General features: G+C 39.3%; 1 protein-coding gene across 3 annotated transcripts in view; it reads right to left on the bottom strand.

The window, feature by feature from the left end:
• The window catches only part of LOC149217728 (uncharacterized), a 376,727-nt gene that overhangs the window by 171,841 nt on the left and 180,438 nt on the right, over nucleotides 1-24,448 (bottom strand). For all 3 annotated transcript variants that reach the window (XM_089393070.1, XM_089393071.1, XM_089393072.1), the window contains exon 9: nucleotides 16,909-16,991. In XM_089393070.1, the coding sequence (XP_089249196.1) occupies nucleotides 16,909-16,991 (83 nt within the window). The remainder of the gene's footprint in view (nucleotides 1-16,908; nucleotides 16,992-24,448) is intronic.

The following is a 24,448-nucleotide window of genomic DNA, read 5'->3' as shown; positions in this document are numbered from 1 at the left end:
TTTTTTGATGCAACAAATATTCAAAATGATAATTATAAATTATGAAAGAGATAGGAATTGAGACAACAATCCAAAAGAGACTAATTTGGAGGATGGAGCCATGAATTTAGAGCACTTGGAAGCTAAACATTTGTATGATCATGATGGTGATCATATTCATGAAGTGAACATGCCAGCCCATCCCACTAGTAGGTTTCCAAATAAAACATTTTTTCCTTTATCTTCACAACATCCAACATTATGTGGAGGCCATGCAGTTGTTGGTTGTGTTTCATGAATACTTCCACTTAATCCTCTTGTTTATAGATCATAGTTAAAGAAATTAAATGTTTCTTATAGAAAGAAAAAAGCTTCGTAGATACAATATCTCTTTTTCTTTATACTTTGTCTTCATTACAGCTTATTTTGTAAACATTGTTGAGAGTTTTAGTTTGAATTTTGAACCTACCTTTGAACTATTGACTCAATATTTTGTTGAAGAATGTGTAACTAAGTTCGGTCTTCATTAGTATGAAATGTACTGTTGTATAAATAAAATGAAAAAGAAATTGTTTTATAATATTAAGCTTGGGTTTCTTGCCTAAGGAATTTATTTTATAGGTCAAGCACTCATTAAAGTGCTTCTAGGGTTGGTCCTAGGTATAGGAGTCATTCTCATATATCAAAGACCCTATGGGCACATTATAAATTGCAAAAGAAAATTTATTGTCTTGAAAAATGTTAAAACTACCTCCAAGATCAAGTCGGCCTAGGAGTTGTCAAGTCAGCCTACGTGAAAAGCAACGTCCACCCGCGAAGAAGCCTATATATAAGAGGAACTCATCCTCCATTTGGATCATTCACTCACTCATCTCTCATGCGAAGGATGAAGCAGCTGGAGCACGAAGAAGGAAGTGCGAAGAAGAGAAGGACAAAGAAAGTCGAAGTGTTTGGGTCTCTCTACATTCTTTTGGGAATGTGGAGTTAGGGTTTCTGCATTGGGGAAGTCTGAAGTTCGATTTGGGAACCAGGAAGATCAAGAAGGCAAGTGAAGGTCTCTTAGGGCTTCCTACTAGCCATAGAATCCATATCAAGGCAAGCGAAGTCAAGGGAAGAGCAATTAGAGGGGGATCGAATTCTCGTAGAGAAAAAGCAACATTTGCAGCAGTTGTTGGGCAGCAGAATTTCGGATTTACTGGGAGGTCAAAGATATTGCAATTGGAGGCCGAGGAAGACTTGATCTTGGAGGGTATTTGTCTGAGTCTAGGTCATGGTATTCGTCAATTGAAAGATCTGAAAGATAAGAAGAGATTTTCGGGTTTTCCCCTCAACAGGAGGGGTTTTGGCCCTGGCTTACAACCTATATACTATGTCATTGTTCTTACTATTTTGGTAGTTGTTTGATGTATTGCACATTGGAATAATAAAGATCAAAGCTAATAAGTAAAAAGGTAACACAAACAGTTATCAAGTTAAAAGAATTAACATATACATTGCCCTATTGAATTCTCAACATGGTATCAAAGCTAAGGTTCTCTAAGGGCATCATGAAGATCTCCTCTACAATGAAGAAGGTCATCAAAAGGATTGCAAGCCATCTCAAGAGAGGTATCAAAGAAGTATGGAGTCTCCTCTTTTCTTGAAAGAAGGTATCACTCAAAGAAAAGGATGAAGGGCTCTTCTCGCCTCTCTCTGGGACATTCCAATACAAAGATATCTGGGTGATTGATAGTGATGCATCAAGAAACATGACTGGTCACTCCCACCAATTGAAGACCTTGTCAAAAGGAAAATCTGCATAATCTGTCATACTTGGAGACAACAAAAGCTATCCAATGAAAGGCATTGGATCATCATCTATAAAGCCTTTAGATGGAAGCAACATCCACCTCAACAACATCCTATTCTTTCCAGGTTTGCACAAAAATCTACTTTCTATTTCAACCTTAGAAGATAAAGGAGATAGAGTAGCTTTCATTGATGGAAAAGTAGTTGTATAGGGTAAAGGCACAAGCATAGAACAAGCAAAAGTAATTGGCATCCGAGAAGGAAGGATTTACAGATTAATATCTCTTGTAGATCATGCCCTAGTCCACACTAAGATTAGTCCATGTGAACTTTGGCACCGAAGGTTCAGTCATTTACATTTCAAGATTCTACCAACTCTAAATTCCATAGTAGATGGAATAGCAAATCTAAAGGAGGATCACGAGGGTGTTTGCAAAGGATGTGCATTAGGCAAGAATACCAAGAGACCATTTGGAAGCAGTGCTTCACGGTCAAAAGAAATCTTGGATCTTATTCACTCTGATGTATGTGGCCCTATGACTCCCAAATCACTTGGAGGTCATCTTTATTATGTCACATTCATAGATGATCATTCAAGAAAGACCTAGGTTTATTTAATGAAAACCAAGGATGAAGTATTTACTAAATTTCAAGAATTCAAAGCAAAAGTGGAGAACCTTACAGAAAGAAGAATCAAGATACTAAGATCTGATAATGGAGGAGAATATACATCCAAAGAGATTATAGCATTCTGCAATGAATCTGTGATTAAGAGGGAACTGATAGTTCCATATAATCCCGAACAAAATGGATTTGCAGAAAGAAAGAACCAATCCATTGAAGAAAGTGTAAAAGCAATGTTACGCAGTCAATATCAACCAAAGTTTCTGTGGGGTGAGGCAACAAAGACAGCAATCTACATACAAAATCAATGTCTCACAGATCTCTAGACAACAAGACTCCGAAAGAAGTGTTCACTGGGAAGACGCCATCTATAGATCATCTCTGAATTTCTGGGTGTCCTGAGTATAAACATATACCTAAAGACAAAAGAAAGAAGTTGGATCCTTCCGGTGTGAAAGGTATATTTTCTGGATATAGTAACTCATCTAAAGCCTATAGAATCTACATGAAAGATGGACATCACATTGAAGTCAGTCTTGATGTCATATTTGATGAAAGGATAGCATTCAAGAAATCAAAAGAACTTTCTATAGATTTTGATGATGAAGAACTTCCTGTATTTGACGAAGAAGCTGACAAGGAAGAAGGATCTCACCATGAGGAAGAAGGACCTAGTGAGCCTGTTCAACCTGTAGTCATTCAAGAAACAAGGAAAAGACCTAACTAGTTGAAGTCTACGCTAATTGATGCAGAAGGTCATGGGGCAGTTGAAGGATCATTTAGAGAAAGTAAAAGACCCAAGAGATATTATGGGTATGCCGCATACATGATGAAGTTAATAGAAGCAGAACCATCAACATTTCAGGAGGCTATAAAACATCAAGAATGGAAAGATGCCATGAATGAAGAATATAAAGCTATAATGAAGAATGGAGTCTGGGAGATCGTACCTAGGCCTGAAGACAAGTTTGTGGTTACTTCCAAATGGATCTATAAGATCAAGCATGCAGCCGATGGAAGTATAGATAAATATAAAGCAAGATTTGTGGCCAGAGGTTTCTCTCAACTAGAAGGCATCGACTATGAAGAAACATTTGCTCCAACAGCAAGATATACTACAATTCGATCATTAGTCTCTCTGGTAGCATCAATGGGATGGAACATCCACCAAATGGATGTCAAGACTGCATTTTTGAATGGCACAATAGATGAAGAAGTCTATATAGAACAACCCTTGGGATTTGAAGCAAAGGACAGGAAGGCATATGTTTGCAGATTGAAGAAGGCACTATATGGCCTCAAGCAAGCACCAAGGGTGTGGTATGCTAGGATGGATGCATACCTACAAAGATTAGGCTTCACGAAAAGCTCTGCTGACTCAAACCTCTATATCAAGGTTGTAAACAATGAACCTGTAATCATTCTTTTGTATGTAGATGATCTTCTCTTAACAAGTGTAGAAGGTCAAATTGAAGAATGTAAGAAGCAATTGGTAGCAGAATTTGACATGAAGGACCTTGGGCTAATGCATTACTATTTGGGACTGGAAGTTTGGCAAGAACCTAATGAAGTCTACTTAGGTCAAGGAAAGTATGTGATCGAGATATTGAAGAAGTTCGACATGATGGACTGTAAACCAATGACCACTCCAATGATCACTAACTTGAAGAAACTAAGAAGTTCTGAATCAAGCCCTGTGGATCCTTCCAAATATAGACAACTCATTGGTTCACTAATGTATTTAGTGAATACCAGACCAGACATATGTTTTGCAGTGAATGTACTCAGTCAGTTCCAAGTGGAGTCGAAGCATGATCATTGGATAACAGCAAAACATATTCTGAGATATCTAAGAGGAACCATCAACTACTGCCTAAAGAATGATAGAAGGAAAAATGTGCAACTAACTAGTTATACAAATTTCGACTGGGGAGGCAGTGAACAAGATGGAAGAAGCACTACAAGAGGATGTTTCAGCTTAGGATCCTCTATGGTCTCATGGATGAGCAGAAAAAAAACATTGTTGCATTAAGTAGTGTTGAAGCTAAGTATGTTGCAGCATGCAAAGTCAGCAGGGAAGTAGTTTGGTTAAGGAAGTTGTTGTCTGACTTGTTTGAAGAACCAATCAACCCTATAGTGATACATTGTGATAACATCAGTTGTATTCATTTGTCTGAGGACCCAGTGTTTCATGGGAAGACAAAGCATATCAACAAGAAGTATCAAAAATATACGAGAGCTAGTACAAAATGCTGTGGTGCAGCTACAGTATATCTTTGTTGATCTAGATTGTCATTGATGTCAATGTGGAAATATTCTAGATAGTAAATAATGATGTGAAGCCAAGTAGAGCAGATCTGTGAAGCAACAGGAGCAGGAAGAGTTCATCGGAAGCCATCAAAGAAGAGTTATCAGAGCAGAGAAGAGCTAATCGAAAGAAGAGTTATCGATGTAGTGTATCGGAAGTCATAGGAGTAAAGAGAAACCACAGGAGCAACGAGCCAAGACAATGCAGATCTATCGCATATGCCAAGAGTAAGAGCCATATCGGAGGAAGTAATAAACCATGGGAACCCTTTCGACAATATATAATATCAGCAGAAATCTTATTATAATAATTTATGTAAACATTGCTAAAACACTTGATTGTGATATGAGTTAGGGACCTGATGCTCCCATTACAACACGCCCTAAAAAATATCACATCTGCCATATCGTTAACCTTAAAACCTTGTCACATACAAATTTGTCAATTGCGATGTAATACGCGAACCCGATAGCTCCATAGAATATACCTTTATGTAATATCGCGTCTAGGTATTGGGGAAGTTACGCAAATCATAAGGGTTGTCACTATCGGACTAGCAATTGAGATAAGTCTTATGAACCTGACCGCTGATTGCGATATTAGTTGTGGACCCGAAGGATCTACTGACGATAGCTTAATATTATATCACGTTTGTTTCATCGGTAATATGAATATCAGCCATGTTACATCAGTGATGTTAAGAGTTGCGATTGTGAGACGTCCGAAAGTTGCGATTGCAATTGATGACATGGATGTGGGACCTCTTTGGGTACAATCTCTCTTATAAAATCTTTCGTAAACAAAACAAGTTTATGAGTAATTGGATGAATATCCATAAGTCGGCCTCTCCTTTCAAATGAACATATCTTTTGACTATTGGGGAAACCCATATAAGTACAAGTTATAAAACCTCACCTTAAGCATCGATTGGGTATCAGCACAAAGAAGAATTAAAGAAGTTCACAACTCGTTAACTTGAAGAGACAAAGGAAGCCAAAGGTCGAGAAGCCGAAGATCTAGCAGACAATGAAGGTGCAGCAAAAGCCGAAGGCCGAGCGAAGAAGGAATCAGAAAATAGAGCAGGAGGAAAATCTTTTGAACTGATTCATCTTGGAAGGTTCGGACCCGAAGTGAAGCCATGGCCCAAACAAGCGACCTGTTGCAAAGACTACAAGGATAGGATTTTGTAAATAAGTCTTTGGAAGCAGCATATTACAATCAAACATTTCTTGACAGAATAAATCTATAAGGTCAGAGCCCTTGCGGTTGATGCCTCACAATTGGAAGGATTGGTGTCGTTGGAGTTGGTGCTCCTAAATTCAAGGTTGGTGCCTTGGTAAGATAGGGTCGGAGCCCTAGAGGTTGGAGCCTCATCAAAGTCCAAGTTGGTTCTTGGCAAAAGTTAAAACTCATCGGATATTGTATTCAATCTTTTTCTATATTTAATAAAATCATTTCTTTGATTAAAATTGTAAAGCCTCTAAACTAGTAATAATAACAATTAAAAAGAAATACTGATTCACCCCCCTCTCAGTATTTCCAACAATCTCCACTGATGACCAGGTAGCTGACATATTGACGAAAGCACTTCCAAACAAGAAGCTTGTATACTTAAGGGACAAGCTTGGTTTGGTGGATTTGTCCTCCCTAGTTGAGAGGGAGAGATAGACACAACATTCTTGTCTTCTCTTAGGAAGAAAGAATGGAGGATTGGGTAACCATCTAGCATTCGATACTCTTTGAGAATGTGGTAGGGCATTCAAGATAAAAGTAGTCGTGGACCAATATTCTTTGAGGATTAGCTACCCAAGATAAGAATAGTCCAACAGGAGGGCATACTCTGTGAACACTCGGGGGAGTATGTACCTTAGAGAGACAATGATGATGGTGTCTATACATCATTGGTCTCACCAGCATTGTGCTTTGATCTTGTGGAGAGATAGAGTTGTTAGTGAAGGCCTTGCTATGTGACAATGTTGGTTATTATGATGCTAGACAGATGGGTTACCAATCCGACTCTTCTTATGAGATCTCTTCAGACTGAGAATAGCCATGTACCTCTTATGAATACCTCCCTATTTAAGAGGGAGTGTTGAATAATGTGTAACTAGGTTCGGTCTTCAATATTATGAAATGTACTCTTGTATATATAAAATGAAAAAGAAATTATTTTATTATTATCAAGATTGGGTTTCTTGCACAAGGAATTTATTTTATAGGTCAAGCACTCATTAAAGTGCTTCTAGGGCTTGTCCTAGGTATAGGAATCATTGTCATATATGAAAGACCCTATGGGCACACTGTAAATTGTAAAAGAAAATTTATTTTGTCTTGAAATATGTCAAAATACCTCCAAGATCAAGTCGGCCTAAGAGTTGTCAAGTCGGCCTACATGGGGAGCAACGTCCACCCTTGAAGAAGCCTATATATAAGAGGAACTCATCCTCCATTTGGATCATTCATTCACTCATCTCTCATGCTAAGGAGGAAGTAGCAGAAGGACGAAGAAGAGAAGGACGAAGAAAGTCGAAGTGTTTGGGTCTCTCTATATTCTTATCGCAATGCGAAGTTAGGGTTTCTGCACTGGGAACTTTGAAGTTCGATTTGGGAACCAAGAAGATCAAGAAGGCAAGCGAAGGTCTCTTAGGGCTTCCTACTAGCCCTAGAATCCATATCAAGGCGATCGAAGTCAAGCGAAGAGCAGTTAGAGGGAGATCGAAGTCTCCTACAGAAAAAGCAGCAGCTGCTGGGCAGCAGAATTTCAGATTTACTAGGAGGTCAAAGATATTGCAGTTGGAGACCGAGGAAGACTTGATCTTGGATTGTATTTGTCTAAATCTAGGTCATGGTATTCGTCAATTGGAAGATCTGAAAGATAAGAAGAGATTTTTGGGATTTCCACTCAACAGGAGAGGTTTTGGCTCTGGCTTATAGCCTATATACTGTGTCATTGTTCTTACTATTTTGGTAGTTGTTTGTGCACTTTGGAATAATAAAGATCAAAGCTAATAAGTAAAAAGGTAACACAAACAGTTATCAAGTTAAGATAATTAGCATATACATTTCCCTACTGAATTATCAACATCTTCCACTGTTTGGTAATGAATATGACATTCTATTTCATTTCGTTGTTGACATTATCTATTACAATTTGATGATGACAAATTTTATATGTTGAAACTTGATGGTTGTTGTTGTGGTTGATGATTGAATCATTTGATGACCATGTTATAAGTTATAACTACTAGATGATTGATGTTATATGTTTTATAAATGGTTGATTCTTTAATGTTTATCACTAATCCAATAGTTAATTTTGTTTTTATGTTTCACTCAATTTATTCAACATTCTACATGTTTTTGAACATATATGCATCAAAATATATTAAAATATCTATTATATAAAAAACACTCTGAAAATGCTCTTGTTAAAATTGGCAACTACGGCCAAACTCCATGTGGGTCATCTTATTTATGGCAGTTGATATTTTTATTGGATCCCTCTCATCCAGAGGTGTAGGATTGATCTAAAGATCATCCGATTCCGACAAGTATTCATGGAGTTATGAATTTATTTATGTTATAAATCAAATTGTCAAGTCGGCCAGCAACTTGAGTAGGCTCAGAAGCCCAATAGACATGCCTATTCATCATCTACATTTTAGTATAAATAGAAGAGGACTTGAAGCCATTTGTCACACACACACTCACTCTTGTGATCTCACTTCATCCTATTTTGGGTTTGATGAAGATAAGAGCTAGAGGGAGTGCCCTAGGGCATACGCTGCCCTAGATAACATGCCCTAGATCTAAATGCAGTCATGGGAGAATAAGCTCCACGTTGCTCAAGAAACCGGAAAAGCTGGGAAAGCTGGAACTGCCGGAACTGCTGGAAAAGCCGGAATTGTCGAAAAAGCCGGAAAAGCTGGAAAAGCTGGAACTGGCGGAAAAGCCGGAACTGGCGGAAAAGCCATAACTGTTAGAAAAGTCGAAAAAGTCGGAACTGTCGTAAAAGCCAAAACTACCAGAACTGTCGGAAGAGCCAGAAGAGTTGGAACTGCCGGAAAAGTCAAAATTGTCGAAAAAGCCGGAAAAGTCAGAACTGTCAGAAAAGTCGGAAAAGCCAGAACTACCGGAACTGCTGGAAAATCCGAAACAGCCAAAACTGCCAGAACTGCCAAGAACTGTCAAAACAGCAGGAGCATCTATCTCCAAATGAGAGCAGCATGCAAGGGACAACTAACTAACAATGGGACAGTTGTATGGTACTTAGCAGCAAGCTAAGGATAATAAGCATGCTAGGGGCAATAAGCAAGCAAGGGACAACAAGCAAGCAAGGTGCAGCCAACACATAGGTCAGGATGGCAACATGGTACAGCAATGGCACAAAATGTAGTACAGTGATGGGTACAGTCATGATTAATGAAGCGTGATGAGATGCAACATAGTGATGATGGGTGCAGCATGGTGCAGGGCAGTGAGGTGCAACATGATGACAAAATGCAGCACAACAATAGGTGAAGGAGTCACTTTGGAGAATCAATTGAAGCAGCATGTCTTCAATTGATCTCATGTATCATCTTCTTAGAGATGATCTATGCTCTTATCTAGATAAGTCAAAGTGTTGACTTATGTTGTAAACATACTATCTCTCTCCCTCTCTATGCTGAACTATTGAAGAACATATAAGAAGAATTGACCAAGGGTTTCCCCACATTGGGGTTTTTCCCTGGCTAGCGCCACATCTTGTGTCCTCTTGTCTTGGCTTGTCTTCTGCAATTTATGTTTATGTTCTATCTACAGTTTACTTTAACGCTGATTTGATTGCTGACTGTAAAAATTGAAATAAATTGCTCTAGCATAGAACATACTTAAAATTAGCATGGTATCAGAGCTGAGGTGAAGACAATGCCCAAGCAAGAGTGAAAGAGCAACCACCAAAGACAATAGGGACAAGACAAAAGGATCAATGAGTTCCACATCTCTCTTCTAAGTTCGCTAAGGGTGAAGTGGAAGTAGAGAATATTATCAGAATGGCACAGCGGAAGATCACTTCACTGGGAAGTTCAGATCTAAGGGTGGAAGGAAAGGCAAATGCCTTGGTTGCAATAAGTTCAGCCATCATGCAAAGGAGTTTCCGAATAGCAGAGCCACATCTCTTGATGAAGATAACAATCATTCCAGGGACATCTTCAATGATCAGAGGAATGATAAGTAATGCAGGTCATCAAGGAAATGGTCAACTCTTCAAAGAAAGCAAGGAACCCCAGAATCTCTTTTATGTACCTGATCGCAAGAAGAACCTGGTGTCCATCTCGAAAATGGAAGTTTAAGGTTTCAAGGTGGCACTCATCGACGGAAAGGTACGTGTTTGAAAATAGATTTCTCAAAGATGTTTTAGAGTTCAGGGTTGTATCAAGTCCACTAGGTACCATGTCCATTGACTCAGCATCAGAGGTCTGTGAGTCAAATGGTGATCGGGATGGCTGAATTCAAAAAGAGCATGAAGTTACATATCTGAGATGTACCAAATGAAAATCTTACAAGGGGACCACTCCCCTCATGTAGTAGGTCCATAGGGTTGGAACAACCCGTGGAGTTTTAGATTCATGAACGGGAATCTCATGTATACAGGTGGAAGAAAGCCCTCTATGGCTTGAAGCAAAACACCCCGGGCGTAGTATGAGAGGATTGATAGCTGTTTGATGAAGCTGAGATTCACTAGGAGTGAAACTGATCCAAACCATTACCCGAAGGTTGTGGATGATAGACCTCTCATACTAGCACCTCATAAGGACGACCTATTTCTGACAGGTGCAGACCCTCTCATTTGCAGAAGTAAGAGGGAGTTGGATTCCGAATGTGGAATGATAAACTGCAAGCCTATGACTACCTCGAGAATATTAACTTTCAAAAGTTATATGGTAGTGATGTCGAACCAGATTTGGGAAATGCCTCTAAGTTTCATAAACTCAATCACGTTGATGTTCTTCGTGAACTTCTGTCTGGACATATGTTTTGCAGTTAGCATGGTGAGCTCATATTTGATTGAGCCTCACTGGATTGGTGCCAAGAATCTTCTGAGATATCTTCGGGGCACAATCTCTCATGGATTAAGATTCACTGTCGGAAATATGAAAACTGCATGATTATTTGAATGTTGACTGAGCAGGCAGTGTGGAGGATCACTAGAGCACTTGTCAGTGTTGGTTCTCTTTGGATTCAGCTTCGATATCATGGATGAGTAGGAAGCAGAAGTCGGTTGTTATAAGTACCGCCGAGACCGGATACATAACTACGAGTATGACCTCGTATGAAGTTGCCTGGTTGTGGAAACTGGTTGTGGAAACTCTTCAGTGAGTACACATGATGAATACCACTGTGATTCTCTGTGACAACCAGATGTGGGATTCGATTATTGAGGAATCCCGTATTCAATGATTGCTCCAGCAGATAAACATCAGATACTACCTTATCTGGGATAAGGTAAGTCGATGAGCAAGGAGGCTCCATCACACTGAGATGATGTACAGGTCCTGCATGTTGCATACATTGAGCTCTGGGAGCTCTGGGGGCTTGCGGTTCTTACTGGAGCAACATACGACCACAGGGTGACTCACCCTCCCCTGGTGGTGCGCAGTGGGGCAGGATGATTCGCTCTCCTATGGACAGGATGATTCGCTCTCTTGTGGACAAGATGATTCGCTCTCTTGTGGGACAGGATGATTTGCTCTCCTGTGGATAGGATGATTCGTTCTCCTGTGGACAAGATGATTCGCTCTCTTGTGGGACAAGATGATTCGCTCTCTTGTGGGATAGGATGATTCGCTCTCCTGTGGACAAGATGATTCGCTTTTCTGTGGACAGGATGATTCGCTCTCCTGTGGACAAGATGATTCACTCTCTTGTGGGACAGGATGATTCACTCTCTTGTGGGACAAGATGATTCGCTCTCCTGTGTAGCAGGATGATTAGTTCTCCTCTGAGGCCTGGATGATGTGTTCTCCGTGACGATTGTGTAGCAAGATGATTAGTTCTCCCGTGAGGACAGGATTGATTAGTTCTCATGTCGAGGCATCCTACCCATGCAGTCTAGGACTCACGGGAAGTACCTCTCATCTGATCAATGAGCAAAGAAATGAGAATAGGGACCATAGTAGTACCGATGGACGCATCGTTTTATCTATCGTACTCCCTACACTAGGATGACCTTCATTGATCTAGGATCAATGATATTGGTCTGGGACCAGTGGTAGGAGTTGTACCCACTATGACACTGACTTCGGGTCAGTGGAGCACTGGTATGGCACAAGTGGTACATACTCTGAGACTGACTTCGAGTCAATAGAGCACTGGTCTAGGACCAGTGGTAGGAGTTGTACCCACTATGACACTGACTTCGGGTCAGTAGAGGATTGGTCTCGGACCAGTGGTACATACTCTGAGACTGACTTCGAGTCAGTAGAGGACTGGTCTGGGACCAGTGGTAGGAGTTGTACCTACTATGACACTGACTTCAGGTCGGTTGAGCACTGGTCTGGGACCAGTGGTACACACTCTGAGACTAACTTCGGGTCAGTGGAGAATGGTATGATACATTCTTGATCAATTCTTCTTCTTCATGGTTCAGCAGTGTTGAGTAGAGCTTAGCAGAGCTAGCAGAGCTGAGCAGAGCCAACAGAGCTGAGCAGAGCTAGCAGAGCATAGCAAATCCAGCAGAGCTGAGTAGAGCCAACAAAGTTGAGCAGAGCTAGCAGAGCTGAGCAGAACAGTGCAGGGCACTGATGACAAAGATAGTACAGTTGGACATATGGATCAGCGGATGGAGTTCTCCCTAGTTGAGAGGGAGTGTTAAAATTGGCAACTAGGGCCAAACTCCATGTGGGTCATCTTATTTATGGCAGCTGATATTGTTATTGGATCCCTCTCATCGAGAGGTGTAGGATTGATCTAAAGATCATCCGATTCCGACAAGTATTCATGGAGTTATGAATTTATTTATGTTATAAGTCAAATTGTCAAGTCAGCCAGCAACTTGAGTAGGCTCAAAAGCCCAATAGACATGCATATTCATCATCTACGTTTTAGTATAAATAGAAGAGGACTTGAAGTCATTTGTCACACACACACTCACTTTTGTGATCTCACTTCATCCTGTTTTGGGTTTGATGAAGATGAGAGCTAGAGGGAGTGCCCTAGGGTATATGCTGCCCTAGATAACATGCCCTAGATCTAAATGCAGTCATGGGAGAATAAGCTCTACGTTGCTCAAAAAGCCGGAAAAGATGGGAAAGCCGGAACTGCCGAAAAAGCTGGAACTACCGAAACTGCTAGAAAAGCCAAAACTGCCAGAAAAGCTGGAAACGCTGGAACTGCCAGAAAAGTTGTAAAAGCCGGAACTATTAGAAAAGCCGAAAAATCCGAAACAGCCGGAAAAGCCGAAACTGCAGGAAAAGTCAGAATTGTCGGAACTGTCGAAAGAGACAGAACTACCGAAAGAGCTTGAAAAGTCGCAACTGTCGAAAATGCTGGAAAAGTCGGAATTGTCGGAAAAGCCAAAACTGTCGAAAAATTCGGAAAAGCCGAAACTGCCGGAACTGCTAGAAAAGCCAGAACTGCTAGAACTACCGGGAACTGCCAAAACTACCGGGAACTGTCGGAACAACAAGAGCATCTGTCTCCGAAGGAGAGCAACATGCAAGGGACAACTAACTAACATTGGGACAGTTGTATGGTACTTAGCAGCAAGCTAAGGACAATAAGCATGCTAGGGACAACAAGCAAGCAAGGGACAACAAGCAAGCAAGGTGCAGCCAACACATAGGTCAAGATGGCAACATGGTGCAGCAATGGCACATAATGCAGTACAGTGATGGGTATAGTCATGATTAATGAAGCGTGATGAGATGTAGCATAGTGATGATGGGTGTAGCATGGTGCAGCGCAGTGAGGTGCAGCATGATGACGAAATGCAGCACAACGATAGGTGAAGGAGTCACCTTGGAGAATCAGTTGAAGCAGCATGTCTTCAACTGATCTCATGTATCATCTTCTTAGAGATGATCTATGCTCTTATCTAGATAAGTCAAAGTGTTGACTTCTGTTGTAAAAATACTATCTCTCTCTCTGCTAAACTATTGAAGAACATATAAGAAGAATTGATCAAGGGTTTCCCCACATTGGGGTTTGTCCCTGGCTAGCGCCACATCTTGTGTCCTCTTGTCTTGGCCTGTCTTCTGCGATTTATGTTTCTGTTCTATATGTAGTTTACTTTAATGCTGATTTGATTGTTGACTGTAAAAATTGAAATAAATTGCTCTAGCATAGAACATACCTAAAATTAACAGCTTTGTTCATTGAATCTTTAGAAAATCTTGTTTTTCACTCCCACTCTCATTCTCAACACCCTTGGCACAGATAAATTTGTTCTTTGCCAAGGTTTTCATTCTTCTACATGTATTAGGGTTGACTTCACTATGTTTTTCAACGCAAAAGTTTTTCTTTTGGGTTATTTTCCTCTGAGTTCCACACCGTTGCCTAGGTTCTCTCCTTCTTTGTTTCATGACATTATCTTGGATAATTACAAGACAATTGGTTTTCGCAGAAGGAACTTCTTTTTTCTTTAGTGTTTTTTCCTTTGACTTGACATTGCAGCGTATTGAACACCCTTCTCATTGCAATGGCAATTTGATATGCGTATGCTTGTGTATTTCGACAATAAATTCATTGGTCAATGGTTGTCTAACATCTTATTCAACATGCATATAATTTTTCCAAGTATATTTTTTTCTTTCCATCTATACCTTGGCTCTTTAAATAAATAAAATTAGTGCTTCATAGACTTTCAATACTTGTAAACCTTAAGAAATATAGTTTGGCCTCTCCTTCTAAGATTTCTCCACGGAATAATCTATTTTTCAACAAAAAATGCCAACTTCTTTCTTTTGGAATGGTCAATCACGAGCTCCAACATTTTTCCTACAGTCTCAAACCAATAAACACGAAAGATACATTGGAGATGTTCAATATATGGTTATAAATGAGATAGATCACCTACGAGCCCACACGATAGGTAGTTGTGCTACTTCAACTAGCTACCATCATCTACAATTATTTACACCTTATTAGCATAACGAATGACTTTCTATTAAGTCAATTAACATGAGGTGACTTAATTAAACTTTGCACTCTAGCATTGGAGTGTCAAAATTACACGTACCATAAGCCTATTTCAAATCAATGTTTTAAAACTCCGACTCGGCTGAGGGTCGACTTCGACTCGGTATCGATTCAGCCAGCTCGATTTCAGTGACTCGGTCGTTGTAAAAAATACATTAAATATTTATTTTTTATAAAAACACATAATTTTAAAGATTTTCATTCATGTTTCCAAACACACAGCATTAGAATATAGATAGAAGACAACATATGATCAAAGTAGGCTCATGAATATATCCATTATATCAAAATGGTACCCTGTGCACTGCCCAATACATACACGATGATGATATAGAGATCAAAACAAAAACACATAACCAAGGAGGCTAGAAATGGCCTCTACAACGAAAGTCTATGACCAATACTAATGGCTACTCTAGAGTTTCCAACATCATCTGGCTTAGTGTTACTTGGGAGCGGGAGCGAAAGCGGGGAGCGGGAGATAAAACAAGAGCGGGAGCAACATTTTCAGAAGCTCCCGGTTTGGGAGCGAATCCCGGAGGAGTTCGACAACTAATGTCACTAACATCAAGGTACATAGAGGGATTGGTGCTCTTGATTAAATACGAGTTCCATATCCTAATACATGACAAAATTCAATGGAAACATTGCAATCCCCCAATCCTGAAATCCTGAAAAATGGATAAGTTTGTTGGATTTTGAATGAAATCTAAAATTCTACTTTCTCCATATGGAATCCAATGAGGCCGGAACCACTCTCAAATATCCTGAGTCATTTCATGGTAATGTTAAAAATTTAAGTAAAAGGATGAAAATAAAGATTAAGGACAATGTCACTTTTACTTTATAACATTACCATGAATAGCATATCAATACTAGGGATCAGAGTCAGATAGGGAAACCCATGAGTCAGACAGGGAAGCCCAGAGAGTCCCCAAAAATGAAATTTAAAAAAAAAATGCTGCTGAAATGACTTGACAGAGCACTGTTACCAAGTCGGCCAGGTTGTTACCAAGCCGTCCGAGTCGTTAGCCAACTCGGCCGGCTCGGTAACAACCCGGCCGGCCGGTCCAGTTCAAAGGCCGAGTCGACCCAGTTGGGCTATGAATCGAACCAACTCGGCCGAATCGGAGTCGAAATGGCCGCTTTTTAAAGCAGTGTTTCAAATACATGATCAATGGGGACGATTTGCATATACAAAAATAGACCAGACTTGTGATTGGATGGCCAGCAATAACTCGTCTGTAAGAGCTAGGAAGCTAATCAGGAATTATCTTCATAAAATTAATACGCCAACATTACTTTATCTTTGAACACATTCCCAAAATAGAATGCAGATAAACTTGACATCTTGTGGAGATATAGATGCGCATAAATAAGCATCTAAAGATTCAAGATTATAGAGGTGGTTACTCTGCACACATTCTGAAATTGCTTGGAGTCCTCAGCCATTTTCTTAAACTGAGACTTCTGGCATAATTTATCAAACTATGGTGATTGTCCATCCCAATGTCCCTAGATAATAGGGGAACAGTTACAATTACATTCATCTGGAGTAGATAGAAAACCTTATCGCATATATCTAGTTTGTTTCAAGGGAGAAGAATGATATCAGCGTTGTGTGTAGAGGGCTTCAATAGCTGTACTTTTTGACATATAAAGATTCTTCGTTGATAAAGCAATAACATTAACAAATGAATGCTATCAATTAAAATAGTAAAAGTTCCTGAAATCAAAACAACAATTGTCCTCTAATAGAAGCCCAGTATGTGACATTCTGTGGTAGCAAGACTATGGCCCTTGGCAGCCAAAACTGAAGAAAGAATATACAATCAAAATACACCAGTTAAGACAGCAATAAGGCATCAACCACTAAAAGAAACCTAATTTTATAAAATATCTTGGAAATTCCTTTTTTTATAACAATCACAATCCATAGAGCTGCGAGCACCTATATATTGAATTTTACATAGACAAATTTCATAAACAACTGACAGCATAAGAAAAATATCAGCTCAAAGACAAATTACTTTATATTTACATAAGGTGAAGCTTGTCGAAGAACAAAAGCTGTATCAACGTAATTATCCTCCCCCGGGCTCACATTTAATACCTGTAAAATAACAAATTTTCATCAACTTCTATACTTAGAAATATTTTTATAATTCTAGATATCAGAGATTAATATCTGAAAAGGGAAACAAACAGAACTAAGATGTATTTTGATATTACATCAACCACATACGACCTTTAATCCAAATATGAGGAAAGCATATCACAACACCAAGTATATAATATATCATGCAAAAGTCTCCCAACGCAGATTGTAAACATTGTCCACTTTATTACAATTCCTAAGAGCAGTTATCAGAAATAAATACAAAATTCAATTAAGAAGGACCTCAATATTTTAACTATGACTCTTTAATCAATTGGCAAGCTGAATGTTGTCAATCAGCAAAAACGACAAGTTCCCTCAATTATCAAGATGTGTTAGATACAACAGTCATAATTAGACATATGCATACTTGTATCATGTAATAAAGTCATAATAAATGACAAAGGTAGAAAGTCCCTTTAATAAGGCAATCTAATCATGACATAACAAATGTTGAGTTGTGAGAGTTACATAATATGCCCCTTACCATCCTACTATGTATTGAGACATTGCATCACGAAATAATGAAGCAATGATTCTCTTTCTTATTCGTATGTGTATTTCTGTCTATGTTCTGTGTGTGTAAATGTATGTTGGTATCAGAGTCGCAGCCACAAAGGCAAGCCTCAGAGAAAGAGGCTGAAGGGACTCAGGGCTGAATCGATCAGAGATAGACAGAGAGACTACCCACACACATATCAAACATTGCGTCAAGCAAATTCAAGCCAGCAAAGAGAAACCAGTTATGGTAAAATCCCAAATAAAGACAAGTAATATTTCTCTACCAAGAAATTAACATTTAAATGTTTCCTAAAGTTCAATGTAGAACATATCAAAATGTGTCAAATAGGAGAGAATCTGCTCTAATTCACTCGGATTTCAAGGCATAGATTATTGTAGACAAACCCACCTGCAAACGAATAGATTGCAAGAGAAAAGTCACATACACTCCAGGACACAGGTCTAATGAGTTATTCACAAGAATGCATCTGCATGACAAAAGTGTATCCTCATAACAACAAAGAAACAGGGGCATAGTAACAGGGGGGCGATTAATATATTACAGCAATACACAGGAAATGCACATTACAATGATTCAGGTTCTGATCAACTGCAATGTGGTTACAGCGTCTCATGACAGAGTTCAAGCCTGTAATTCAACTCTTTACAGACCAATGACCAAGGTTCACAGAGTGGAACATCCAATGTGTCAAATTTGCTGGCCAACATACACAGAATAACCAATTTCAACAGCTGAAATGAAAGATGAGCTTGTCTAGTTAAGGCCTTCAAGGACAGTGCTGGTTAAGATAAAGATGTTTGACAAAGATGGCTTATCAATCCGACTCTTCTTATGAGAACGCTTCAAGATTTGGATTCCTTGTACCATGTAACAAATTATGCATACCTCGCTAGTTAAGAGTATTGAAAATTGTAACTAGGTTAGGCCTTCATAATGACCTAATTGTAATCATGGTATTGTATATTTTTTATAAAGAAAGAAGAAGAAATTATATTTTGTTTATTGGAGTATGGGTTTCATACTCAAGTTTGAGTCAAAAGCATGTTCTTTGTGCTTTTAGGTTTTCTAGGTGTTTCTAGGTCTTTCTAGCATAAAAAATAAATTTTGTCATGTGTCATAGTCCCATTTGGACCCATTGTAATAAAGGAAAATATTTATTTTACCAAGAAAAAGCCACTTATAAGTCCAAGACCAAGTAGGCCCAAGGAGTGGATCAAGTCGGCCTAAAGGAGGGGAATTCGACCCTCAAGAAAGGCTATATAAAGGAGAGCATTTCAACTCATCTGGACATTTCACTCAAGCAAGTTCGATCTGCAATAGCAAAGGAGAAGAAGTGTAGATGGGAGAATGAAAAAGAGGAGCAGAAGTCGAAGTTTGTCCAAGACAATCTTCTCGTCTCGCTTCTAGGGTTTATGAAGCTGCCAATTACAGACGGGCCGAAACTCTGTTGCAAGAGGTTGAAATTCTATGAAGCAGGTGCAGGCCATCGAAGTTGTAGCATCAAAGTAGCAATATCGAAGTTTTGGAAGTTGTCTAGAGGAAGATCTTGTTGGGGGTTGGCTTGGGGCTTGGAGGGTTTGTTAGCTTTGGTTGGGTCTTGGAAGTCTCTTTGTAAGCAGATTCTATATAAGAAAAGAAGCATTTTTCTAGGTTTTCTCCTTGGAGGGGTTTTGCGGGTTTTGCTCTGGCTTGGAGCCTATATCTTGTGCACCTTGTATCATTGTGATCTTCATTGTTTTGGTAATTTCTTGATGAACATAATAAAAAAAGTAATAAAAGGCCAACTAACATCACAAGTAATTACCAAGATAAGGAAAATAAGTTACAATTTACGATCTCCAAATTTTTCAACACAGAGTACATGTCAGGAAATGAAATTTTTTTCATAGTCATCATCATCATGCAGCTTCCAAATTGTCATTGTAATCCCAAATTTTACAGCCCGGTGGGCCTTTATTGTAAAAATGATTTTAGTATGTCTATTAAGCCATGTAAAACATCTACATAAGCTTGTGATTCTTAGCAAAGAGTTTCAATATAGGGAGTTTTTTACCCTCCACCAATTATTCGTGTTTTGTAACCCTCATAATTGGCAAACATTTTCTCCCACACATACCCCAAAGCTAGAGTGGGACTCGATGGCAAAGTCTTAGGTGAGTCCTAGTGTTATCAAGCCTATGTAAATCATCATACTAGACCATCTCTCTGATGTCGTAGAATTTGGTTGAGCCAAGAGGTCATATTTTAATTGTAAAATTCCCCCTTCTATATGCAATGTCTATGTAATATTTCATGTAAAAAGCGTTGTCTATAGAAGTATTAGGGGGTATGAGTACTTATTTTTACAACTCAACTCCTAAATTTTCTATCTAGGCACACTTTGAGGGCGGAAAATATGTGAAAATCCCCTCCTAAGTCATTTATTTTATTTTCCAGTGAAAAATGTCAAAATAATTAAGTTGGAAATTTGTCAAGAAATTAAAATGAAAGAAAATTAAATTCTCTCCAAGTGGAAAAATTATCAAAATATTATTAAGGACCTTTCCCAAAAGGAATCAAGTCAAAAATATGAGAAAGATCACGTTTCCAAGGCAGAAGTCCCAATCAGAAAATTTGTTGGGCCAGAAAGAATTATTTTCTTAAGGAAATCGATTTTTTTCGTCTAGATGGTTATGTTGAATGAGGGAATTTTGAAAATTCTATTTTTTGAAGAGTCTCCAGTGGTCCAAAACCCTCCAAAAGTCAGAGCTTGGTCCCATTTAGCTTAGTAATCAAGGAATTTGATTTTTTTGGAGATCTATGCAAAAGTAATCAAGGGATAGAATTATTTTGACGAGGATGAAGCCATGGATCAAGGGAACTAGCCCTTTTTCCTCACGCTATTTGTTCCTTGTTGTAGGATCAGAAAATCATTATTGAGCTCTAAGTCAAGCCCTATTGGTTGTAATATTTTTCTGGAATAATAAAGAAGTCTTTGGGGTTTATTTATCGTGGTGTTCATCTTCTACTTTTTCTGTTAATATTTTTCTAAATCTTGTTCTTAATGCTCTACTAAATTTAAATTTTATAAGTTATTATTTCATTTAGCCAAATGTTGGATTAACTATTTGCATAGGTATCTTGCATTAGTTATTGGGCTTAGAGAAGCATATTAAGTCGATTGATCTAGCAAGTATCTCTAGATCTTGAGATTTATTGTGTTATCTAACCTATAGTGATCTAATAACTTAATCTTAAGTGTGTAGAGACTTTATGGTATTCAAATCTTAGGCGTAAGGGGAAGTCTTTAGTTGGACTAGCCAACTCCCAAGACAAGAAAGTTTAAGAGCCCATTGGGTTAAATTTCAAGACATATCTAGCCATTTGTTTTGCAATGATCTTGGCTATTGCCCACCCATTAAATTATTTCACTCATTTATTTTTAATCTATTTGTGCATTAACTGAATAGATATGCTTATAAGAACCATAATCATTGTAAATTTTGTAAATAATTTTCTTTAACCCTAGTATATATTTCTCCATTTTTGCATATAGCCATTGGGGTTTTTAGCTTGATTTTCTTGCAGATCTGAAGAGGATGTCTAGGGTTGCTTCTTAAATTCGTTTTGCAGGTTAATTACTCTAAAGTATCAAGGAAGAATCGATTTTTGAGGGTTCCATCCCTCACTATACGGCTAGGTTTTTTAGGGTCAACGTCTCATTTGGGAGGATCGTCTAGCCCTTTGGGCATCTCTCTTCAGGGCCGCAAGGAATTATACCTCTTTAAGGCCTCCAAGAGGGTTCGATCTACCACTTTGTGGCTTTTAGACATCAAAAGAAATTTATCCAAGGAAACTGCAAGGGTTTGAGGCCCTTATCTCACTTCAAAACTGTTGAAATTTGGTACCGGAGGACAGGTGGTTCCCTAAGGCTTTGATCTTTGGCCTAGGGAAAAGTGTCCAAAAGAATTTAATTTTTCTCCTAAAGTGACTTTATAATTTTTATAAAGTTAAATCTAATTTAAAAGTGACTTTAAGTGATAAAGTTACTAAAGTCTAATTTTAAAGTGACTTTTATAAAGTCAATGAAAAATTAGAAAGGAAAAGTGACTTTGGAAATAAATGACTAAGTGGGTCTTTATTAAAGTGGGGTGAATTAAAAAAATAAAAAGTGAGATTTAAATGAACATTTAATCTCATGCATAGATCTCAATCTCTTTCAACCATTGGATTTAGGGATCACCCAAAAGTCACTTAGGGTTAGATTAAAGGAGGAAAAGGAGGAAAAGGTCATTCATTCTTTCATGAGCAGATTGGGAGAAGGAGAGCAAGAGAGCAAGAGAGATTTCTGAGCAGGGAGGAGAAGGAGACAGCAGCTTGGCACACATTCCAAGGCAACAATTAAGCAGATTTGTACAGCTAATTCAGCACACAGTGAAAGGCAGATTTTGGCACGATTTTCGAGGAGTGGTTTGCACAAAAATCGAGGACCAGTTTGCTGGTTTTTCTGCACGCAAAACGAGGGTCGTACAGCGCATTTATTGCAGGCCGTACAACGCATTTATTGCAGGCCGTACAACGCATTTATTGCAGTCTGTATAGCGCATTTAATGTTGGCCATACAATAGCATTTAATGCTGAAAGTGGGCACGAAAGTCGAGGAGGTCGTACAGCATTTACTGTTGTCCTGTTTGCTGTAATTTCCAGATTGTTGTGAGGCACGAGAAAAGAGATAAGTTGTAAATTTGCTTGCTGAATATTTCTCACTGTAAAAAGACAATTTTCAGAAATAAAGAAGAGCTCTCGAACTGGTTTTCCCCAAGAGTTGTAGGGGGTTTTTCCAGGGTCACCTTGACCAAAAATCTCTGTGTTTAAATGTGTTTTAATGGTTGTTTGTAACTGCTGAATTTTATTTCTGCATTTTCCAACATTCTGTAAAATTTCCAGAATTTGTGTTTTCAGCGAAAATTTATTTTTTCAGTGTTAAATGTATGGATATGGGAATGGGCATTTAACTATATGGGAGAAATAAGGTGAAACTGAAAACCGGGGTGGGAAAACAGAAATTTCTACATGGTATCAGAGCTTGAGTGCTAAAGTGCAGTTTGGGACAGCAAGGAGAAAAATTACAGCTGCTGATTTTTCACTCAGAAAATTCCAGCAAGCTAATTTTTCACAAACAGCAGTTTTATCTTTACTACAACAGTGCTATTTTTTCAGTTTTAGGACAACAGGATGTCATTGGGATTGAGGGTGGAGGATAGGTTGGATGGGCATACAAATTACAGCGTTTGGAAGGAGAGAATGTAGAGTATCTTTGAGGAGGCAAAAGTCTGGGATATCATGGTGCATACCACACAGAACCCTGTTGTTGTGCCTACTGATGCTACTCAGTTGGCTGAGTATAATAAAAAGAACAACAAGGGTAAGAGGCTGATTCTAGACGGAGTCAAAGACCATTGCATTCCTCATGTGAGAGGAAAGAGAAATGCCCATGAAATGTAGACAGCGTTGTCCAATCTCTACTAGAGTACCAATGAGAACCGGAAAATGGTCCTGAAGGAGAAGTTGAAGAACATTAAGATGGGTAATAATAGTGCAGCTGGATATCTCACAAAGATTACTAATGTGAGAGATGAGTTGGCAGCAATTGGAGAGGCCATTCAACCCACTGAGTTGGTGCGGATTGCAGTGAATGGCCTCCCCCGTTCATGGATGAACTTTGTTGATGGGGTTTGTGCACGTGAGACCCTTCCCACATTGGAGAGGTTTTGGGATGATTGCATTCAGACAGAGATCAGGAAATGTCAGCTTGGGGCAGCCAAGCCAGTTGAGCAGGATGAGGATGTAGCACTGTCGGCAGGAGGCAAAGGGAAGAAGCAGGCCTCCACAAGCAATGGTGGGGGCAAAGACAAAGGTAAAGGAAAACAGGGTGACACACAGAAGGACTATTCCAAGGTGAAGTGTTGGAATTGTCAAAAGATGGGACACTATGCAGTTGTGTGTTCGGAGAAGAAGAAGAAGAAGGGGAAAAACCAAAACGTGGCAGCTGCAGCAGAGGTTGAGGACTTTGCAGTTCGTTTTGACCGGGAGTTTGGGTTCACTTCGTATGAGTCCTCTAGTGCAGGATCACCTGCCACACAGGTTCAGAGGGAGCATGCTTTCCCCTCAATTAGCGGAGCATCTTCAGGTATCTGGTATGTGGATAGTGGGGCTTCACATCACATGACAGGAGTCTGGGAGTACTTCTCAGAGCTTTCAGAGAGTCGTACTGATATAGAGGTAGTACTCGGTGATGATAGAGTTGTTAGAGCAGTCGGTGTGGGGACTCTGACATTTCAGAGGGAGTCCAAACCTCCCTTGAAAGTGTCAGATGTTCTTTATGTGCCAGGGATGAGGAAGAACCTCATATCCGTCTCAGCTTTGGAGGACAGAGGATATGAGGTACTGTTTAGGGGAGGACAAGTGTTGATGTATCCCAGGGGCACTCCAGCTGATTCAGCTAGAGTGATAGGTGTACGCCATGCAAAGGTGTACAAGTTTGCATTCCAGTCCCTTGTGGCATTGAATAGTAGTACCGACAGCAGAGCTAGCAGTTCTAAGTTGTGTGAGATTTGGCACCGCAGGATGGGACATATGTATCATGGAGCCTTGAGGACATTGCAGGAGATCACTACAGGTGTGCCAGATTTCAGTACTGATCACTTTGATACTTGCAGAGGATGTGCGATGGGCAAGTTTGCCAAATCCCCTTTTCCCAGCAGTGACAGCAGAGCGACTGGGATAATTGATTTGATTCATTCTGATGTCAGCAGTCGGATGTCTGATGTTTCCTTGAGTGGATATAAGTACTATGTTTTATTCATTGATGATCACTCCAGGAGGACCTAGATTTATTTCTTGAAGACCA

This window comes from Pinus tabuliformis, chromosome 1_1, assembly GCF_031772625.1.
Source record: "Pinus tabuliformis cultivar Carrire ecotype Pingquan chromosome 1_1, CPIR1, whole genome shotgun sequence".
Lineage (NCBI taxonomy): Eukaryota > Viridiplantae > Streptophyta > Pinopsida > Pinales > Pinaceae > Pinus > Pinus tabuliformis.
The sequence above is the reverse complement of the archived record's forward strand: the minus strand, read 5'-3'. Positions and strand labels throughout refer to the sequence as shown.